Source organism: Kogia breviceps, chromosome 2 (assembly GCF_026419965.1).
Source record: "Kogia breviceps isolate mKogBre1 chromosome 2, mKogBre1 haplotype 1, whole genome shotgun sequence".
Taxonomy (NCBI): domain Eukaryota; kingdom Metazoa; phylum Chordata; class Mammalia; order Artiodactyla; family Physeteridae; genus Kogia; species Kogia breviceps.
Window position 1 is genome coordinate 74,190,704 of NC_081311.1, and position 24,140 is coordinate 74,214,843.

Genomic DNA, 24,140 nt, shown 5'->3' on the forward strand with positions numbered 1-24,140 from the left:
CAGTTTACTAATCAGGTCCTCTTGCCTGCATTTTCCTTAGAATAGAGCTGGTTATGTCCCTTTACCCCACTCTCAGATCTATTCTCTACCCTTCTCACCTTCCACTGTGGGCTAGGACTGTATCATCCAGTTCTTCCTGTTCCTTGGTCCCTTCCATTTCAGTTATACCAATGGGAGGCACAGTAAGAGAAACGGAAGGGTATCCCATGCTCTTGGATTGGAAGAATATTGGAAAATGGCCATACTATCCAATGCCATCTACAGATTTAATGTCATCCCTATCAAATTACCCATGACAATGTTCACAGAACTAGAACAAATAATCCTAAAGTTTACATGGAACCATAAAAGACCCAGAATTGCCAAAGCAATCCTGAGGAAAAAGAACAAAACTGGAGGCACAACCCTCCCATACTTCAGACAATACTACAAAGCTACAGTAATCAGAAGAGCATGGTATTGGCACAAAAACAGACATATGGATCAATGGAAGAGAATAGAGACCCCAGAAATAAACCCACTCACCTACAGTCAATTATTCTTGGACACAGGAGGCAAGAATACATAATGGAGAAAAGAGTCTCTTCAGCAAGTGGCACTGGGAAAGCTTGACAGGCTCATGTAAATCAATGAAGTTAGAACACTGCCTCACACTATACATAAAATAAATGCAAAGCGGCTTAAAGACTTAAATATAAGACAGGACACTATAAAACTCCTAGAAGAGATCACAGGCAAAACATTCTCTGATGTAAATTGTACCAATGCTTTCCTATGTCAGTCTCCCAAGGCAATAGAAATAAAAGCAAAGATAAACAAATGGGACCTAATCAAACTTATAAGCATTTGCACAGCAAAGGAAACCAAAAACAAAATGAAAACAACCTACAGACTGGGAAAAAATATTTGCAAACAATGTGACTGACAAGGGCTTAATTTCCAAAATATACAAACAGCTCATACAACTCAACAATAAAAAGCAAACAACCTAATCAAAAAATAGGCAGAAGATCTAAATAGACATTTCTCCAAAGAAGCATACAGATGGCCAATAGGCACATGAACATATACTCAATGTCACTAATTATCAGAGAAATGCAAATCAAAACCACAATGAGATATCACCTCACACCAGTCAGAATGGCCATCATCAAAATGTCTATAAACAATAATTGGGGTTGAGGGTGTGGAGAAAAGGGAACCCTTCTACTCTGTTGGTGGGAATGTAAATTGGTACAGCCACTATGGAGAACAGTATGGAGGTTCCTTGAAAAACTAGAGTTAGCATATGATCCAGCAATCCCACTTCTGGGCATATAACTGGAAAAGATGAAAAAGATATTTGATGCCCGAAGACAAAGAAGCCACAATGAGTCGGTAGGAGGGGTGCTTCCACGATATAATCAAATCCCATACCCTTTGGGTGAGAGACCCACAAATTGGAAAATAATTATATCCCAGAGGTTCTCCCACAGTAGTGATAGTTCTGAGCCCCAGGTCAGGCTCCATAGCCTGAGGGTCTGGCATCAGAAGGAGGAGCCTCGAGAGCATTTGGCTTTGAAGGCCAGCAGGGCTTGAGTGCAGGAGATCCACAGGACTGGGGGAAATAGAAACTCTACTCTTGGAGGGTGCGCACAAGATTTCACGTACACTGGGACCCAGAACAAAGCGTGACTCCACAGGAGCCTGGGCTAGACCACCCTGTGTGTTGTGGAGGGTCTCCTGGGGTGGTGTGGGTTGGCTGTGGTGCAGAGGCAGGGGCAAGGAGACTGGAGGTGGAGGCCCCATAAAATACTGATTGGCATGAGCTCTCTGAGAGGTGGCCATTTTGTCACTGAGACCTGGCTCCACCCAACAGCCTGCAGGCTCCAGTGCTGGGATGCCTCAGGCCAAACAACCAGCAAAGGGGGAACACAGCCCCAACCATCAGCAGGCAGGCTGCCTAAAGTTGTACTGAGCTCACAGCCACTTCTAAACACACCCCTTGACATGGCCCTGTCAACGAGAGGGACAACACACAGTTCCACACACCAGTGGGCAGGCACCAGTCCCTCCCTCCAGGAAACCTGCACAAGCCCCTGACCCAAAGTCACCCACAAGGGTGCAAACACCAGAAGTAAGAGAAACTACGATCCTGCAGCCTACGGAAAGGAGACCGCAAACACAGAAAAGTCGGACAAAATGAGACGGCAGAGGAGTATATTGCAGATGAGGAGCAAGATAAAAAAAAACCCAGAACAAGTAAGTGAAGTGGAGTTAGGCAATCTTCCCCCAAAATAATTCAGAGTAAAGATGATCCAAGATCTTAGAAAAAGAATGGAGGCACAGATCAAGAAGACACAAGAAATGTTTACCAAGTCCTAGAAGATTTAAAGAAAATCAAGATCCACTAATGCTAATATGGCTTCAGTTAATAGAGCTTTTTAAAAAAGCAATGTTGAAAAACTGTACCCATGCCTTGGCAAGTATATTTTTTTATGTATATATACTGCAGTATATGTATATATACTGCCTCAAAATATAATTTACATGAATTTTACAACTATCAGAAAATCCAACAAAGGTAAATTTCCTTGTTAGTAAATACATCTTTTATACTAGTATATTGAAATCAATCATACAATATATACAATAATTTTTTTCCATTTTCCATGCTCCCCGTCTTTATCTTTTTTCTTCTTGGAAGAATTTTTGAAGACAAATGGAGCAAATCTAGAGTATCTAAGGACCTGAAAGCAGGTCAATTCCCACCCAAGGACAGAGAAAAATCAGAGAAACAGTGACCTCCAGTGGCCACCTAAAATAGACACTGGCAATGTTCTGGGAATCTAAACCTAGTACCAAACATGTATTTATTTATTCTATTGATTTATTATTTATTATTAAACAAAATAGCAACTGTGGATCTTCTTTATTTCTAATTTTACGCTTAACAAATATAAAGAAGTACCTTTTTTGTTAAGTCATATATGGTCATTCCCATTCAACAATTGACAAGTATAATTTGTGTTCTATCTCTCAGCTTATATTCACTTAATTTAGTGAATGGCATCTACTATGAATTATATAGACTCAAGGGTAAATAATTTGCCAGCAAAGAGAATTATGGACTGAACTCTGTATTTATAGGATATTCAAACATAAGGCAGGAATAGTTTTCACAATGAAAATATATCAAAATATATGATATTGCATAAGTACTTAATTTGAAGAACACACATGCCTAAATTCACCTTTCTCTCTTTGATTCTCTTTGCATTTTCCACAGCTTGGAGTTTATTTAGATCTGTAACCATGATCTTGATTTAAGAAAAACTGGAGAGTTATGAAACAAACAAAAAAGCCACAACAGAACTTCCTAATTTTTTTTCACATAAAATCCTGTCAAGAATACTCTAGAGTTTAAAAAGTGAGATCAAGGCTTTTAAAATGACAAATTATAGGGATTGCTGTGTAAAAGTTTTAGAATCTATATCAATTTAAAAGCTTCAGTCTCACTTTAAAACACACATCTGCCTATTTACTCTCTTGAAATTTTCTTCTACAAATATGAAAGGGCTGTAAGTATTAAAACTACTTGTGACATGGAATTCTTTTGAATTCTTGGAAACTGCTTTCAGGGACAAACATAGGATATCTTCGAAATACTATTGAACAGTAAAATTCAAAGGTAAACAAAGGAGATTTTCCTCATTAATAATTAACCCAAGATAATAGCTGGGCGATTTCTACGTAGGCAGAAGCCCAAAAATCCCACCTGATTCACCATGTTTCATGAACCAGTCACCCTTTTATTCTCTCATTTTCAATGACCCACAGGAAGAGAAGAAAATTCAGCAGTTGGTATGAGACAGAAGGCACTGAGTTATTGGGAATTAGAAGACATGCTCACCAGTCTTAACCCTGGAGGTTTAAGATCTTCCACTCAAATAGACAGGAACTGGTATTACAAGTGATCATAGAAAGGAATCTAAGTGAAGTGGAAAAAAATCCCATGATCTGATTTTTTCTACTTAATTTTTCTGGGAAATAAAGTCATAGTATAATTATTTTGAGAAGAAAAATAAAAATTGCTATTTCACAGAAGCAGACTCAAGAGAAACCTGAGCCTAGAATTTGGAATGGCACTTAGTAAAGCAAATCAGTATATATATTTTTTGATTCTTACCGAATATAGTCAAAATATTCTTTGTGCTGGTTACGATAAAAAACAGAAAATTTAAGCATCCGTCCTGCAATCACTTCGGCCTTCTCCAACAGTTGTGTTAGATGAACTTTTGAATAGTCTGAAAATAACAAAAAGCAGTCTGTTATTAAAAATGCATTATCAAAAGTATCAACTACATGCTTAATAAATTGTAAATTATTAAAATTTACTTTTAGGAAATTCATCTTAGTGAATAGGAAACTGTACTTAAAAAAGAAAACATTCATTGTCTTTGGCATATTTTTTCTTTCTATAAAAATATTTTTGTTATAGTTTACGGTTGCTTTTATGAATACCCTTGCATTTTTTTCACTCATTGAAATTAATGATCCTGAAACCAAAATGTTAAACAAGGAATACAGACTCTGCCTAACCGGAATAATGTCAATCAGCACCATAGTAGCCTTTCTTCAATTAGCTGATGAATCAAATAAAAGAAGCTTGTAACCTGCAAGCAATAGCAAATAGAATTTAAAGGAGTAATAATAATAATGTTCATTTAATTTACTCCCTAAATCTATGAGGTTGGCAAGGTAGATTAAGTATGACCATTTTATTGATGCAGAGACTGAGGCTTGTCACAGTTTAATGATTTGCCAAATGTCCATAAAGCCAGTAACTTAGAGACTAGGTCTCTGGCTCCTAGTTGGTAGTTTTTGAGTACACAAGACTTGTGAAAGTTTAAAGCATCTCTCAAAGTAATCTGATCTTTTCACCAACTTTTTGTTTTGAAAACTGAGGATTGTTGCCAAACTCCTGTACTAGAAGCTAAGCAAAAATTTTGGTCTATAAAGATTTTAAGACTTTTCAAACAAAAGCAACCTAGTTGAACTACTCATGGCAGCATAGTTTGTTTACTCACTGCTTCAGTGGCTCAACAAATATTTATTTATATCAAAACATGATGTACAAGGCATCATGCAAAATTAAATGATCAGGTTAAAAGATAAAAAAAATTTTTCTTCTTTCTCTCAAAGAATTCACAGTCTAAGGGAAAAAGTAAACATAGACAACTGTGACTTATTATGGGGTTTCATCTGTCATGGATTAGCCTAGAAGTAGTCAGTGGCATTCTGTTTTATTTCCAATATTTTGCACAGTGCATAGCATACAATATGTGCTCAATAAATTTTGAGTGAATTAGATGTCTAGATTAAAAGACAATATATATAAAATAGCTTTCTCAAAATTTCTGGAGTCAATGTTATTGATAAAGCTTAGGTGAAACAGGCTCTGAATTATTTTAATAAACTGAAACAACAATCTTTGAACAGCCTAAGTTCCCCTTAGATTTTACTCATAAAAATAAAAATGCAAAATAATTTATAGAAAAATATTGTGGAACATTTAAAATAAGCTGGCATTTTCCTTATTATTTACCCCATAAATTCCTTAGAAGAATTATGGGGTGTATTTGAATAAAAGAACAATAGGGAGATCAATCTAAAGGAAAGAAAGAAGACAAAAAGGTTTTTCTTTATATACATGGAAATAAAACATGTACTCATGTAGTTATATAGATCATAGAAAAGAGTGAATGTGTGCATCTAGATAGATGGGTATTTCTGAACTGAAAATGCCGAAGGTCTTCCTTAAGCTAAAGAAAAAAATACTATTTCATGCCTTTCCCTAATGTCAAATGGGGTTTTAGCAGGTAAATAATAGCTCTTTAAAAAAAAAAATGAACAAATACTATGATGCTGTTTGGTGCTGTCCTATGGAAAATAGCATGTATTAAAATAATGTCAAAAGATACCATGTCTTTTACTGTGTCTACCTCCCTGGTAGGATGCAATAAAAGTAAATGGAAAGATGTGAAACATGAGGTAGATTCCAAGGAGGAATTTTAATTCAGGAAAAAAGTTGAAGGGATATATTAATTCTAATGTGACACACCAAATACAGGTAAACATGAGAATTCTTTACACACTATTAATACAGCATTGAAATCTTTAACTATTTAATTAATGATTACTGGACTATGATACATACCATATTTCATCTATTATAAAATGTATTTTTTTCACATTTTAGCATCTCTGGCATGAGTCTGACAATAAATGTGATAAAAAACAGTTTCACAGTTTAATTGGCAGTTTAATTTTTTCTTAGCAATACATAAAATGGTGGATCTTATAATCAATGACATCTTAGGAAGAAATATAGCACCAGAGAGATACTATTTTCCTTGCTCTAATACACTGAGATCCTTAGCAATAAAGAATGTTGCAATCCTTAGCAACTTCCTCATAGAATAAACAAAAGGAGTTTGAAGATAAATTCACAGTAACTTAGAATTAAACTCTCATCCGTTCTACATACCCACATGAGAAGTTTTATACTGAGTTTGAAATTAAGAAGAAACAGAAGATATTGAGATAAAGCAGTAGCTAAGCACATCCTGAGTCTGAAATAAATCTAGTGTGAGGCTATGGGAAAAAAACAGCTGATTTATCTGAAGGATGCCTCAGCTGGGGAAAGTTGCTAGGCAACCTGCAATAGGTGAGGCAAACTGTTTTTATGACTTTTTCTACAAGCTCCTGTGTGTTGAAACAGCCTCTCTCTCTAAGAGACAAAAAAGAGTGGATGACAGATGTGTTCTGGTAGAGATATCTTTGTGTCCATTCACCACCTATTTAAGTGCTCGATAAATATTTGTTTCTTGACTGAATGAATTTTAAAAATAGATAAATGCATAAGATGAATGGTAACATTTACAACCCAGTGGGCTATTAAGGTACAGTTCAAGATCAAAGGGGATGGGCTTTCTACATCAGATATCCCAATCCCAAATGGCTATGAGGTATTTTTTTTTAACATCTTTATTGGAGTATAATTGCTTTCCAATGGTGTGTTAGTTTCTGCTTTATAACAAAGTGAATCAGCTATACATATACATGTATCCTCATATCTCATCCCTCTTGCGTCTCCCTCCTACATTCCCTATGCCACCCCTCTAGATGGTCACAAAGCATGGAGCTGATCTCCCTGTGATATGCGGCCGCTTCCCACTAGCTATCGATTTTACATTTGGTAGTGTATATATGTCCATGCCACTCTCTCACTTGTCCCAGCTTACCCTTCCCCCTCACCGTGTCCTCAAGTCCATTCTCTATGTCTGCGTCTTTATTCCTGTCCTGCCCCTAGGTTCTTCAGAAGCATTTTTTTTTTTTTTTAGATTCCATATATATATGTGTTAGCATACAGTATTTGTTTTTATCTTTCTGACTTACTTCACTCTGTATGACAGACTCTAGGTCCATCCACCTCCCTACAAATAATTCAATTTCGTTTTTTCTTATGGCTGAGTAATATTCCATTGTATATATGTGCCACATCTTTATTCATCTGTCGCTGGACACTTAGGTTGCTTCCATGTCCTGGCTATTGTAAACAGAGCTACAATGAACATTGTGGTACATGACTCTTTTTGAATTATGGTTTTCTCAGGGTATATGCCCAGTAGTGGGATTGCTGGATCGTATGGTAGTTCTATTTTTAGTTTTTTAAGGAACCTATGCAGTACTTTCTAATGAAGCAAAGACACACACACACACACACTCACTCTCTCTCTCTCTCTCTCTCTCTCACATGACACTAGTTTAGAGACAGATTATCAACATTCAAGTGAAAAATCCAGTAACATATCTGCTAGGTCAAGTCATTGCAATCTGCCTCCATTCCCTTAAATTAGAGAATGATGTTCCTGGCTTTTTTCTTTCAAGACTGTGAAAGTAAGAAACGAAAAAAAAAAAAAGGAAGGAAAAAGCTCTCTCTCTCTCAAAATGAATCTCAAAATATGCTGAATATATTTTTATACTGCATCAATTTTTATTTGCCAAGGCTTTACTCTGAAAATTCAGACTGTGCATGTAGCACAGAAGTAATCTAATGCCATTACCCAGTTTTTGCAGAGAACCTCCGCTCCTTCTAATCAATTTGTTCTGTCACACAATGCTACTGGCAATGCAAAAATGACCAGTGCAATACACATCACTTCATAATTTTTAAAAAGAATGTATTTTCTCTAATTAGTTTCCCAGGAACTATTAAATAAGGTGGTTTTTTTTCTGTATTTATACACAGTTCTCTTACCTGCTGTGCAGAATTCTATAATTTCACTCCATTCAGACACAACATAATCACCATCAACTTGTTTTGAGGCGGTCTGCACTGCTACTGTATACTCAGTTCTTGGGCTCAAAAACCAGTGTCCACGGACAGTCATCGGCAAGGGAACAGCTTTTGCCACCAGTTTTGTTGGAACATCCTAAAAAAGGAAGAAAGAAAAGTAGAAAGAAAGGAAGGAAGGGAGGGAGGAAGGAAATGAATTAATTTAGTAGTATAACTTGAATCAATTGTAAACAATGTGGAGTAACATTAAATTCCTGGCTGATGACACGTTTCCTTTTTAAAGATATTTAGCAATTACTATATTCAAATCTCTTATTCTTCAGATGTAAAAATTAAGGCCCAATTTGATCAAGAGACATGCCAAGATCATACAGCTAAGCTAATGACATAAATGTACTTGGATTTGTTTCTTGATTTCTAGTATAATGTTATTCTCTGTACACTCCTTAATATGCTCCTTAAAATGCAATATTCTAATACTAGATGACAAAATAATACAAAAAACAGAAACATGAAATAATTCAACAGATTTAGCATTTTAAAATATTATATTTGTTTAATATATACTACACAATAATTTTATCAGAGTAGCCCATTACTAAATATTTTATATGTGAAGGGACAGAATGTTTTTTAAATAAATATTTTTAAATGATTCAGTTTTACATACAAATGAGGTAACATTTGCTTTACTTGTATTCAAGTATGGAGCCTATGTGTCACAGAAAAGTTTAGGTATTTTTAAACAATGATTAATAAGGTAAATAAACCTGCTAGTTGAGTATTCACTATATTTCCAAAGATATGGTATTCTAAGTGTGGAATGAAGAAAGGGGGTCAAATCTTGACTCCTCACCATTTAATACTAAATATTTCAAAGCTAATTTAAGAAAGCAAATGTCAGCAAAGAGGATATTCAACACTAGATGGAATAATTAAAATTGGAACATGGGAAAATAATGACATCAGTCTTGTTCTATCACACTTATCTGTGTGTATAAGCCTCACTTACCATTAGTATGTGTAATTACACATATAGTAAAATGCATAATTTCCAGACAAGATAAGACAATTCTTCCAAAAGATTTGCCAAGTTAAAATTTAGTATCAGTATTAAAATAAGATCAGTTTCATATCAGTGAAAATACTGAAACATAAGAAAGAATTCTTAAGCCAGGTAACTATTACCCTCTCTACAGCTACTTCTGAAGGGAGGTATATATCAGAAAAGATATGTGATAAGCAGAAAGGTAAGAGAATATCAGAGAATTGTTACATGTCTAAAACACCTAAAGGTTAATTTTTATTCTCAAACCATAAAATAAAATTGACCACATAAAGCAATTTTCAGCCCTTAAGTTTTTTAACAAATATCCTACAGTTTATAAGCTGCCATCACATTCTTCATTTGGCAGTTATTATAGGGAAAAATGTGTGCTTCAGTGGAAAACTATGAATTGTCTACAGCACACTCTTCTGGCTACCTTCTGATTTTGTGGAATCTATTTTACAACTCTGTAATTTGTAGACAACTGATAACAATTCAGTTATTCTTGTCTAAGTACATGCAAGTGAATTTTGCCCAGTGGAAGTAAAACCCTCCTCACCTGCCCTTGCTCTTCCCCGACCCCATACCAGTTTTGCCTCTACCTAAACATTTATTTCAATATTCTGATCCATAAAAATGTGGATCATCCTTTGAATTGGCTGTAATACCTCATCAGTTACCTCATTAATGTGTTAAAGAAAATCTTTAACACATGTTAATTTTTATGTCCGTATAAGAGTCAAGATTTCAGCTTTCCCAGAAAAAAATGTATTTTACCCATATATTTGGCATTTCATTTTCTTACACAATTTCTTGAAGGAGTAGGGCTTTTAAATGACATAATTTTTATTCTTCCCAATGTTAAATATATCATATTAGTAATTAATAGAACATTATTCCTTCTTTCAAAATGTCCTCATACTTAGAAAGTTTTAAGATACAAATGAATATAAGGATGTGTTAGAATTTTACCTTGTGTTTAAATTTATTGGAGTTCTTGTTCTCTTTCTTATTGAGGTCAATGAAATAGTGTGTAATACGGTCTTTTGATTTTGAATCCATTTCCCATGAAATCTTGAATGAGTCACATGTAATGTTGCTTATTTTGATGTTATGTGGTACGGGAAGTTCTTCCATCTCTGCTATGCCACTGTCTTGTGATTTGTTCCCTGCAAGAAAACAATGCACAGATAATTTCCAACTAATGGATATTTTCTAGTTTGCAAGACCATTAGCTGTGTACCTGTTTCTGAACTCACCTAATTACTAAATTTGAGATTTCATTTTGTTCATGAAGTAAATTGACTGTTAATGATAGTAAAACTATCATTACAAGATCATATTACCAACAAAATGCATAAATGAATTAGTCCTTATCACCTCTATGTTTTCAATTCCTTTTCCAATTTCTGCGTTTACAGAAATAAAAACAAGAACATTGGTGATCCATCTATGAAAGATTAGCCTTACATGGTAGGTTCTGCTGAAAGGCCCCAAGCAACCATGTTTCTTACATGACCAATCAATTTTGCTCTAAAGTAATACTAGGTGTTTTAAGCCAGATGAAATCAGAAATGTTGATAATGAAATGAAACAGTCCAGTCAAATAAAGGGAATGTTTCTTTAAAAAAAAATCTGAGGTATCAGTGAGTCTATAAAAATTGCTCTCCCTTCCCTCTTTTGGAAATTTATATATAGAAATAGCGTGTAATGTTTATGCTACATACATAAATAATATCAAAGACCATTCTCTTAACAGTTACTATGTCAAGGATTACTTCAGGAATCTTTTTACCTTTTGTATCTTCCTAAATTTAATTTTGAATGCTGAAACAATAGATAAGGTTAAAGAGAATGACTGCCATGTTGATTGATATCATTAAAATCTTGAAGAACGCATCTGACGTCTAGTTACTTTACAGACTATGTCCTACATTTCCAATTAGAGAAAATGTTATCACTTTGGCTAACATTATAGAGCAGAATATGATGGATGACAGGACAAAAAGAGAAAATATAGATTTGCCAAGACTTAAATATAAGACAGGACACTATAAAACTCCTAGAAGAGATGGTAGGCAAAACATTCTCTGATGTAAACTGTACCAATGCTTTCCTATGTCAGTCTCCCAAGGCAATAGAAATAAAAGCAAAGATAAACAAATGGGACCTAATCAAACTTATAAGCATTTGCACAGCAAAGGAAACCAAAAACAAAATGAAAACAACCTACAGACTGGGAAAAAATATTTGCAAACAATGCGACTGACAAGGGCTTAATTTCCAAAATATACAAACAGCTCATACAACTCAACAATAAAAAGCAAACAACCTAATCAAAAAATAGGCAGAAGATCTAAATAGACATTTCTCCAAAGAAGCATACAGATGGCCAATAGGCACATGAACATATACTCAATGTCACTAATTATCAGAGAAATGCAAATCAAAACCACAATGAGATATCACCTCACACCAGTCAGAATGGCCATCATCAAAATGTCTATAAACAATAAATGGTGGTGAGGGTGTGGAGAAAAGGGAACCCTTCTACTCTGTTGGTGGGAATGTAAATTGGTACAGCCACTATGGAGAACAGTATGGAGGTTCCTTGAAAAACTAGAGTTAGCATATGATCCAGCAATCCCACTTCTGGGCATATAACTGGAAAAGATGAAAAAAATATTTGATGCCTGAAGACAAAGAAGAAGCCACAATGAGTCGGTAGGAGGGGTGCTTCCACGATATAATCAAATCCCATACCCTTTGGGTGAGAGACCCACAAATTGGAAAATAATTATACCCTAGAGGTTCTCCCACAGTAGTGATAGTTCTGAGCCCCAGGTCAGGCTCCATAGCCTGAGGGTCTGGCATCAGAAGGAGGAGCCTCGAGAGCATTTGGCTTTGAAGGCCAGCAGGGCTTGAGTGCAGGAGATCCACAGGACTGGGGGAAATAGAAACTCTACTCTTGGAGGGTGCACACAAGATTTCACGTACACTGGGACCCAGAACAAAGCGGTGACTCCACAGAAGCCTGGGCTAGACCACCCTGTGTGTTGTGGAGGGTCTCCTGGGGTGGTGTGGGTTGGCTGTGGTGCAGAGGCAGGGGCAAGGAGACTGGAGGTGGAGGCCCCATAAAATACTGATTGGCACGAGCTCTCTGAGAGGTGGCCATTTTGTCACTGAGACCTGGCTCCACCCAACAGCCTGCAGGCTCCAGTGCTGGGATGCCTCAGGCCAAACAACCAGCAAAGGGGGAACACAGCCCCAACCATCAGCAGGCAGGCTGCCTAAAGTTGTACTGAGCTCACAGCCACTTCTAAACACACCCCTTGACATGGCCCTGTCAATGAGAGGGACAACACACAGTTCCACACACCAGTGGGCAGGCACCAGTCCCTCCCTCCAGGAAACCTGCACAAGCCCCTGACCCAAAGTCACCCACAAGGGTGCAAACACCAGAAGTAAGAGAAACTACGATCCTGCAGCCTACGGAAAGGAGACCGCAAACACAGAAAAGTCGGACAAAATGAGACGGCAGAGGAGTATATTCCAGATGAGGAACCAGATAAAAAAAAACCCAGAACAAGTAAGTGAAGTGGAGTTAGGCAATCTTCCCCCAAAATAATTCAGAGTAAAGATGATCCAAGATCTTAGAAAAAGAATGGAGGCACAGATCAAGAAGACACAAGAAATGTTTACCAAGTCCTAGAAGATTTAAAGAACAAATGCAGATGAACAATACAATAACTGGAATGAAAAATACACTAGAAAGAATCTATAGTGGAATAAATGAGGCAGAAGAATGGTTAAGTGAGTAGTATCAGAGACCTCTGGGGCACCATTAAATGCAATAAATTCACATTGTAGGGGTCCCAGAAGGAAAAGAGAAAGAGAAAGGTCCAAGAAATTATTTGACGAGGTTATAGCCAAACACTTCGCTAACGTGGGAGAGGAAACATTCATTCTTGAAAGCATAGAGTCCCATGCAGGATAAACCCAAGTAGCAACAGGCCAAGACACATGTTAATCAAATTTACAAAAATTAAAGACAAAGAAGAAATATTAAAAGCAACAAGAGAAAGCACAAATAACATGCAAGGGGTGATGACTTCGCTTTGGCCGCTGTGCAGTACTACCGTTAGAGGCTCTAATTCCCTGAGACTTTAGAGTCTCAGGCCACTTGAGGCATGTGAGGAGAAATGGTTCCAGGCGAGAGGATCAGGTGATGGCAATGGAGGGGCCGCCGCCATCTCAGGATACCGGTAGGGAAAAAGCCTGAGGGGTCCTCTCAGTCGTTGGAGACTGCGCTTTCTTCCTTTGCCGGGCCCTGCCTACCGCAAAGATGAGTTCGGCCTGGGTCACTTCTTTCGAGAAGGAGCATCTCTGGATGTATCTGCAGGCACTCAGCTTCGAGCCGGGCTCGGCGACTGTAGCCGGTGGAAAGATCGTGTCGCCCATGCACCTCGGAGTGAACATGTTTGACAAGTTGAACAGTGATGCCTTTCAGATAGCTTCTTATTTTTTGTTTCAAATGCTTGACCAGTCTCTCACTAAAGAAGTTTTCAAATTTTGTTGGCCTCCATTTGACCAAAAAAGTGATATTGAATTCCGAAAACATTGCTGTGAATGGTTAAAAAAGATTTCTGCTGAATGTAGAAGTAGCTTTTCTCAAGTTGTTGGTTCACTATTTCTTTCTCCTGGTGGTCCTAAGTTTATTCATCTGATGTATCACTTTGCAAGATTTGTTACAATAAATTATATAAAAACCCATTCTAAAAATTCTTCTGTACCTTTTAACATAAAGCCACAAGATTTGTGCAAGTGCATTGCCAGATGCCATGTAGCACGTAACAGAATTTTACAAATTTTGCAGAGAAGATTGTGTTACCCGAAAATACCAGGAAAATGCACAATTGTCAGTTAAACAAATAAGAAATTTGAGATCAGAATGTATAGGACAGCAAAACAAAATAAAAAAAATGGAACCCTATGATGACCAAAGTAATATATAAGAGAAAATTCAAAAGGTTCGGTCTTTGTGGGCTTCAGTGAATGAAACACTCACGGCTTTGGAAAAAGAGAAGTTGTTAGTTCAGTCTTTAGTCTTGTTAAATATACTTTAGATGGAACTAATGTTGCTATCAATATTCCAAGGCTCTTACTTGAGAAAATTGAGAAACAAATGTGTCAGCTGCACATAGGAAATGTTTAAGAGGCTGGAAAATTGAATTTCTTAACAGTTATTCAGTTAATAAATGAAGTCTTGAAAGTAATGAAATATGAACATTGTCAGGCTAACCAAGCAAGACTGACAGTAGACCTTCACTTCCTTGAAAAAGAGACCAAATTTCAGAGAGAAAGACTGTCAGATCTGAAGTATATTAGGTATAAAAGAAGATCTCACAACTATAAGACATTCTATTGTTGAAAAACAATAAGAATGGCATAAAAATTGGAAAGAATTTCTCGGCCTCCTTTCAGTCTAATTAAAGGTTGGACTCCAGCTGTGGATCTTTTATCACCTATGTCTACCCTTTCATTTGATCGTGCCTCAGAAGAAGCATATGCAAAGAGTATTCTATTGCAGTAGCCTGCTTCACTTCCAGATACACCTAAGCAACATATCCAGGAAAATAATTGCAGAAGGGAAAGTGATATACTGGAACCTAAATGTGATCTAGCCAACAGCCCTGCTTCTTTCCTGTTGCAGCCCATTTCATCATCATCAGATAGAAACAGTGTTACACTACTTGAAAAGGACACAAAGTCGACAACTCCTACAGAGAAAAATGAAACAGTTTCTAAGAAAACACCTGAGCTTGAAGTGGAAGACTCTTCATCATCAAATATTGATAAGAGTAGAGCATTTGGAGGGTCTCTGCCAGCTAAAAAAAAAAGTGATCCATTCCAAAAAGAACACGATCATCTGGTAGAAGAGGTTGCAAGGGCAGTTTTATCTGATTCACCACAGCCTTCTAAAGGAAAAGAAGTAATATTTGAGGAACTAATTGACTCTCTAGTTTCTAACCCATTCTTAACAAGGAATCAAATGCCCTGAACTCCAGAAAACTTGGTAAGTGAAAGCAGGAGGTCATGGAGAAAAGCTGTTAAAATAGAAGATAACAGAAGTACAGAACCAATTCAAATGGATACTGAACATACAGAAGTATTGCCAGAATCCCTATATGTGGTGCCTAATCAAAAAGAGTTTTAACATGGCCAGTTTTTTCTCAGCAACCACTGTGTCCAATTCTAGGCATTCTTATTTGCCTGAAGAGAAAGTTGTTTCAGATTGCCTCAAGTGTGTGCTTCAGAAACCCGTAAGGACCAGTTGCATAGGTGAACCAACAACACAAAATCTGTCAGATTTGTTAAATAAGGACATAATTCGTAAGCAAGATTTGGAATGTACAGCTTTACAGAACAAGCTTTTAGAAACTAGCCAAATAGAGACATTCTCCCCTGCCATAGGTAATAGGAGAGATGTGATAGGTAGCAGTGAAGAAGAGTATATTAAAATATCAGACCACTCGAAAGCTTCTTACAAAGATCTTTCCATGCATAAAACTATGTTATGGAACTCTTTTCAGATATCAAGTGGAATTAGTTCCAGTTTTAAAGATAGTGATTTTGGCATATTACATGAAACTCTTCCAAAAGAAGTTGGTCACTTAAGTCTTAATAGCTCCAGTAGTACAGAGGCCAATTTTAAACTGGAACCAAATAGTCCTATGCACAGTGGCATTTTCCCAGAAGGTGTTGTGGGAGGAAGACAGAATATTCCAGAATCAGACTTTAATTTACAGGCTACTTGCAGTGGATATGAGGCTCTGAAGAAATCTCTGTCCAAGCAAAGGGAAGAAATTTGCCTCTCTAATCCTGAAACACTTGAAAGACACAAACCAGAATTGAGCCTTACTTCCCAATACATGCAAACTGATGATATGCTTAACTTTCAGGGCACTCATGATTTGCACATTGACTATACAAAACCATCTTCACGCTTGTCCCTTGGTGAAAGAAAACAGCCTGTTTCACCACTAATTAGGTTTTCTCCAGTGGAACAAAGATTGAGAACCACAATACCATGTAGTCCTGGAGAACTTCTACTTAATTTAACAGTCAGTATTGCTGAAGAAGAAATCTTGAATAAGAGGCTTGATGCAAAAGAATCTCCATCTGACTTGAAAGATGAAGCAGTAGTCCAGTCAATTTAACTATGATGAACTTAAGTGGAAGCAATGTCACAGGATAAAAACTGATTTGTAATTTAAATACACATTGGAACTGTGACTGTTTTTCAAGGTCTAAAAAAGTCCTAAATAATGCTTTTTAGCCCTCTCTACTGATTTTAGGTAAGGAGAGTATGTTTGGATTTTCTCTCTCTGTATGGATATGGGGTTGAAATGTGAAATATTTGGAAAGCAAACAAGTTGTGAGAAGCCATTTTCGTTTCTTGCATAATCTTGTAAGCATGAAGTAAATGGCAAAGTATTAGGTTAACTAATTCATTATGTTCTAATTTCAGATAATTAACAAGGATAAGTAGTTTTTGATGTGTTTTATTAAGTGGTTAACTTAATAGCCATTGGATACACTGATCTTTCTTTTTAGGGAAATAAACAACTTTTATTGTTTCTTTTTAGAACATTCTGGTACTAAACAAAAAAAGTGAGGAAAGTAATGCTTTGGGGTGTATAATCAAAATGACAATATTTAAGTTTGGGAAAGCTCTAAAGAGGCTTAATGATTATTCAGGTAGGTTGATCCTGAAAAATGATGTTTGATGGAATAAAGTGCATGTGATGATAGTGAAGACTGGAGCAGAATGAATTTAGAAAAAAGGAAAAAGGTGGAAGATGACTAGATACTTTTGAGGGACACTAACTATAAATCCATTCAGTGGGTTGTATAGCAGTTTTATATTTAGTCTAATTTAGACTTTGAGAATTTAACTCTAGCTTTTAATTTTAACAGAAAAAATGTAAATTAAAAAATTAGTCTGTGTTTGGTTTTTTCAGAGGGCCACTGTTTTGGGGGAAGGGAGATTTTTTTTTTTAAATTTTTTGTTGGAGTATGGTTGCTTTGCAATGTTGTGTTAGTTTCTGCTGCACAGTGAAGTGAATAGGCCATAATCATACACACATCCCCTCCCTCTTGGGCCTCCCTCCCCCCGACCCCACCATCCCACCCAACTGGGCCATCACAGAGTGCCAAGCTGAGCTCCCTGTGCTATACAGCAGGTTAAGGGAGCTAATTTTGATTGTTACTTTCCTCCTCAAAAACCATCAGTTCCCCACTGCCTACAGAACAGCTTCAAATTAACTTGAGAAAATTGAATTTGAGGTTAAATTACTTGTTCAGTGTTACACAGCTAACTCAGTGGTGAAGCTAGGATTTGACCCTATTTTCCTTCCTTAATATACCAACAAGACCTCCTAGAAGTAACTAAAGGACCAGGATGTAGGATATGGCTGCAAGAGTGGGCTTTCTGTACTCTAAACGGGAGTCAGATGTGAGGCCTCTTGTACAGTGTCCTGCCTCATGTAGTCGGAGCCCCTGGCCAAGAAACGGGCTTGTCTTTACCATCCAAGTGAATACATGCCATTGCCCTCTGTGAACCAGGAGGTTAAGCACACTCTGGAAGGGTGATAGCACCTACAGCACCCCTGTATCTAGCCTCAACTCTTAACCATCACAGCCTTGTCCAATTTGCCAAGAAACTGGCAAAAAGAGGAGAAAAGTTTTAGGGAAGAGTTCTGGAAGTGGAGGGGCTCAATAGTTCATCTTCCCTCACTCATTTTGGCTTACTTTCTCTGTGTTGGTTGTTTGATCCAAGTTTGAAGGCCAGTCTTTTTTTTTTGTAAGAAAAGACAGAAGAAAACCACAAATAACTACCTTCTTTGCAGTGGAAAAGAAAGAGGAAGAGAAAAGCTTCTCCTAAGGTGCCATATTCTTTTATTAGTTAATAGAACAAATAGGGACTCTGTAAGTCTACTGAGAAACTATCCTCCAGTCTTAAGAAACCTAGTATCGGTAAATCCAAAATTAACACGTTAAGGAGAAGGTAGAGCTATCATATTAGCATCCACAAAGTGCCACAGCTATTCCTGGATACTTAATAATACATATCATATCATTTAATTCTAGTGATATTGTACATATATTACATGTAATGATACCAAAGCTAGGGAGCTTAAATGACTTGTCTAAGATGGACTCGAGGAATTACCTGGGATACATCTTTTAAAAAGTATATTCTGTAGGTCTAAAATGAGGATTAGAAATCTACATTTTAAATAGCTTCCCTGGTAATTCTTCAGCTCAATAAAAAGCTTGAGAGCCACTGCTAGGGGATACAGATTCACATTTAGCCCTGGATATCTTAAAGAAGTTGGGTACACTATTACATACATACTGCTTTAGAGATTTTAGCTCTCTGATGAGGAAGCTGAAGTTCACCCATAAGTGTGGGCCCTGAATTATTGAGAATCAAAAGATCAAAATATCTTTGGATATTAATGGATTTACAAAAACCACACTGCTGTTAAGTGAGTCATACCTGTGAAAGGCTGAGAGATTTTGGCATTCTTCCCTGTCCTTTGTATGTCAGTAGTATAAACAAAAGCATATTAAATCTGTCACTTTCTCCTAAACCATTTTGATTATGACTTACTGCCTTCAGCCTCTTCCTTATCCAATATTGCCTGCATACCTGCCTTTTGACCTTAAGGGACTGCTTTGACCATATCACTTCTTTGTTTACAATTCCACTAATGGTTCATTGTTAATTCCAGAATCGAGTTCAAATTTAAAGGCATATAAGGTCTCCTCCATAGATTGCTCTTTCCCCCCTTCCACTATGATCTCCCTTTTTTTTTTTTTTTTTTTTTTTTTTTACTGAAATGCTTTGGTGGGCATACGTCTTTAAAAATCTTAATTCACAGTTCTGAAGCTGGAATATCCTACCTTCATCTCCCAGCCTTTCACAGTTATCGTTGTCCTTTAGGGTTCAGAACAAATCTCACTTTCACCTTGAAGTCTTAATCTCTTATCCATGGGACTGTCCCTTCTCTGAAATCTCCTCTGGCTTATGTTAATTTTACTCACTATTCATAAGATGGAGGTGTGTAAACTGACTTCTCTGTCAGTTTGAAACTTTAGATAATGCCCCTATGTCCTAATTGTTTTAAATGTTTAAAGAGGACAAGCATATAATGTTGCTTAACATGAAAAATGTTATCAAGTGGAATAAAGACTTTGTTGTTAAAGAAAATCAATTTGGGGAAATTTAATTGAAAACAAAAATATAAGTATTTTGAAACCATACTTTACCATGTGTTTCTTAACCCTGATCTATGGAGTCAATTTTATTTAATTCTTGAGACCTGTATAAAAGGAAACTGTTTTTTCCCTACTCTGAGTATACTAAAATTAAAGAAGCTATGTTTAAGGACATCTTCCTCAATGTAAAGAAAGTACTTGCTAAAGTAAAATTCTCTTTCACATTAAATTGCAGATACATAGTTCATATACCTTTCGCCTTATGCACTGTGAATGTTAAACCCACATCCTGAATTTAAAATATTTGTGAATCCTCCATGGGACTATTTGTAAATGTTTTACATGCTAGTCTTGAATAAATGTTCAGTATTATACCAAACAACAACAACAACAACAAACCATACAAGGGAACTCCCATAAGGTTATCAGCTGATTTTTCAGCAGGAACTGCAGGCCAGAAAGGAGTGGCACAATATATTTACAACGAAGAATGTTCTACCCAGCAAGGCTCTCATTCAGATTTGACAGAAAAATCAAAAGCTTTACAGATAAGCAAAAGCTAAAAGAATTCAGCACCACCAAACCAGCTTTACAACAAATGCTCAAGGAACTTCTCTGGATGGAAAAGAAAAGGCCACAAATAGAACTAGAAAATTACGAACAGGAAAGCTCAACAATAAAGGCAAACATACAGGAGGGAAAGGAAATCATCCACACACAAATATGATATCAAAACCAGCAACTGTGAGAAGAGGAGAGTACAACTGTAGGATATTGGAAATGCATTTGAAATTAAAAGACTAGCAACTTAAAACAATCTTGTTTACATATAGACTGCTATATCAAAACCTCATGGTAACCACAAACCAAAAAACTACAATAGATATATACACACCAAAAAGAAAAAGGAATCCAAACATACACTAAAGATAGTCATCAAATCACAAGAGAAGAGGACAAAAGAGGAAGGGAAGAAAAATGACCTACAAAAACAATCCCAAAACAATTAACAAAATGGCAATAAGATCATACAAATCGATAACTGCCTTAAAAGTAAATGGATTATTAGGCTCCAACCAAAAGACACAGACTGGCTGAATAGATTAAAAAAAAAAAACCAAGACTTGTATACATACTGTCTACAAGAGACCCACTTCAGACCTAGGGACACATACAGACTGAAAGTGAGGGGATGGAAAAAGGTATTCTATGAAAATGGAAATCAAAGAAAGCTGGAGTAGCAATACTCATATCAGACAAAATAGACTTTAAAATAAAGACTGTTACAAGAGACAAGGAGGCACACTACATAATGATCAAGGGATCAATCCAGGAAGAAAATGATACAATTGTAAATATATATGCACCCAACACAGGAGCACCTCTATATGTAAGGCAAATGCTAATGGCCATAAAAGGAGAAATCGACAGTAACACAATAACACTGGGGGACTTTAACACCCCACTTACAACAGTGGACAGATCATCCAAACAGAAAATTAATAAGGAAACACAAGCCTTAAATGACACATTAGACCAGATAGACTTAATTGATATTTATAGGATATTCCATCCAAAAGCAGCAGAATACATTTTCTTCTCAAATGCACATGGAATATTCTCCAGGACAGATCACAACTTGGGTCCCAAATCAAGGCTCGATAAATTTAAGAAAACTGAAATCATTTCAAGTATCTTTTCTGACCACAACAATATGAGAGTAGAAATCAATTACAGAAAATAAAATGTAAAAACCACAAACACCTGGAGACTAAACAGTATGTTACTAAACAACCAATGGATCACTGAAGAAATCAAAGAGGAAATCAAAAAATACCTAGAGACAAATGACAATGAAAACACAATGATCCAAAACCTGTGTGACACACCAAAAGCAGTACTAAAAGGGAAGTTTATAGCAATACAATCTTACCTCAAGAAATAAGAAAATCTCATATCATTGAAACTAAAAGCTGGTTCTTTGAGAAGATAAACAAAATTGATAAGCCTTTAGCCAAACTCATCAAGAAAAAAAGGGAGAGGGCTCAAATCAACAAAATTAGAACAGAAAAAGGATAAGTTACAATGGACACCACAGAAATACAAAGGATCTTAAGAGACTACTACAACTATAGGCCAATAACATGCACAACGTAGAAGAAATGGACACATTCTTAGAAACGTACAACCTTCCAAGACTGAACCAGGAAGAAATAGAAAATATGAACAGACCAATCACAAGTTCTGAAATTGAAACTGTGATTAAAAATACAACAAACAAAAGTCCAGGACCAGATAACTTCACAGGCAAATTCTATCAAACATTAGAGAAGAGTTAATACTTACTCTTCTGAAACTCTTCCAAAGAACTGCAGAGAAAGGAACACTCCCAAGCTCATTCTACAAGGCCACCATCACCCTGATACCAAAACCAGACAAAGATACCACAAAAAAAGAAAATTACAGGCCAATATCACAGATGAACACAGATGCAAAAATCCTCAACAAAATACTAGCAAACTGAATCCAACAATGCATTAAAAGGATCATACACCATGATCAAGTGGGATTTATCCCAGGGATACAAGGATTTTTCAATATCCACAAAAATCAGTGTGATATACCACATGAACAAATAGAAGAATAAAAACCATATAATTATCTCAATAGAAACAGAAAATACTTTTGACAAAATTCAACACCCGATTATGAAAAAAACTCTCCAGAACGTGGGCATAGAGGGAACATACCTCAACATAATAAAGGCCATATATGACAAACCCACAGCAAACATCACTGTCAATGGTGAAAAACTGAAAGCATTTTCTTTAAGATCAGGAATGAGACAAGGATGTCCACTCTTGCCACTATTATTCAACATAGTTTGGAAATCCTAGCCATGGCAATCAGAGAAGAAAAAGAAATAAAAGGAATCCAAATGGGAAAGGAAGAAGTAAAACTGTCACAGTTTGCAGATGACCTGATACTATGCATAGAAAATCCTAAAGATGATACCAGAAAACTACTAGAGCTTATCAATGAATTTGGTAAAGTTGCAGGATACAAAATTAATACACAGAAATCTCTTGCATTCCTATACACTAACAATGAAAGGTCAGAAAGAGAAATCAAGGAAACAATCCCATTTAGCATCACATCAAAAAAGAATAAAATACCTAGGAATAAACCTACCCAAGGAGGCAAAAGACCTGTACTCAGAGAACTATAAGATACTGATAAAAGAAACTGAAGATGACACAAACAGATGGAGAGATATACCATGTTCTTGGATTGGAAGAATCAATATTGTAAAAATGATTATAGTACCCAAAGCAATCTACAGATTCAATGCAATCCCTATCATATTAACAATGGCATTTTTCACAGAACTAGAACAAAACATTTTTAAAATTTGTATGGAAACACAAAAGACCCCGAATGGCCAAAGCAATCTTGGGAAAGAAAAAATGGAGCTGGAGGAATCAGGGTCCCTGATTTCAAACTATACTACAAAGCTACAGTCATCAAAACAGTGTGGTACTAACACAAACACAGAAATACAGATTAATGGAACAGGATAGAAAGCCCATAGATAAACCCATGCACCTATTGTCACCTAATTTATGACAAAGGATGCAACAATACAATGAAGAAAAGATAGTCTCTTCAGTAAGTGGTGGGAAAACTGGACAGCTACATGTAAATGAATGAAATTAGAACACTCCCTAACACCTTACACCAACATAAACTCAAAATGGATTAAAGACCCAAATTAAGGCCGGATACTATAAAACTCTTAGAGGAAAACATAGGCAGAACACTCTTTGACATAAATTGCAGCAATATCTTTTTTTGATCCACCTCCTAGAATAATAAAAGTAAAAACAAAGATAAACAAATGTGACCTAATTAAACTGAAAATCTTTTACACAGAAAAGGAAACCATAAACAAAATGAAAAGACAACCCTCAGAATGGAAGAAAATATTTGCAAATGAAGCAACTGACAAAGGAGTAATCTCCAAATTATATAAACAGCTTATGCAGCTCAAAATAAAAAAAAAAAAAACAACCCAATAAAAAAATGGGCAGGAGATCTAAACTGACATTTCTCCAAAGAAGACATACAAAAAAAAAAAAAAAAAAAAGACATACAGATGGCCAAGAGGCACATAAAAACATTCTCAACAACACTAATTATCAGAGAAATGCAAATCAAAACTACAATGTGGTATCACCTCACACTGGTCAGAATGGCCATCATCAAAAAGTATATAAACAATAAATGCTGAAGAGGGTGTGGAGAAAAGGGAACCCTTCTACACTTTTGGTGGGAATGTAAATTGGTACAGCCACTATGGAGAACAGTATGGAGGTTCCTTAAAAAACTAAAAATAGAGGGACTTCCCTGGTGGTCCTGTAGTAAGACTCCGCACTCCCAATGCAGGGGGCCCAGGTTCAATCT

At 36.3% G+C, this 24,140-nt stretch overlaps 1 protein-coding gene and 1 pseudogene across 2 annotated transcripts in view; one reads left to right on the plus strand and one right to left on the minus strand.

Moving 5' to 3' along the window:
* PHYHIPL (phytanoyl-CoA 2-hydroxylase interacting protein like) overlaps positions 1-24,140 on the minus strand; it is a 91,038-nt gene that overhangs the window by 1,574 nt on the left and 65,324 nt on the right. For both annotated transcript variants that reach the window (XM_067025618.1, XM_059055103.2), the window contains exons 2-4: positions 10,362-10,558; positions 8,303-8,477; positions 4,169-4,286 (exon numbers count right to left, since the gene is read on the minus strand). In XM_067025618.1, coding sequence (XP_066881719.1) covers positions 4,169-4,286; positions 8,303-8,477; positions 10,362-10,558 — 490 coding nt within the window. The remainder of the gene's footprint in view (positions 1-4,168; positions 4,287-8,302; positions 8,478-10,361; positions 10,559-24,140) is intronic.
* On the plus strand, positions 13,735-16,609 carry LOC131750346 (HAUS augmin-like complex subunit 6; annotated as a pseudogene).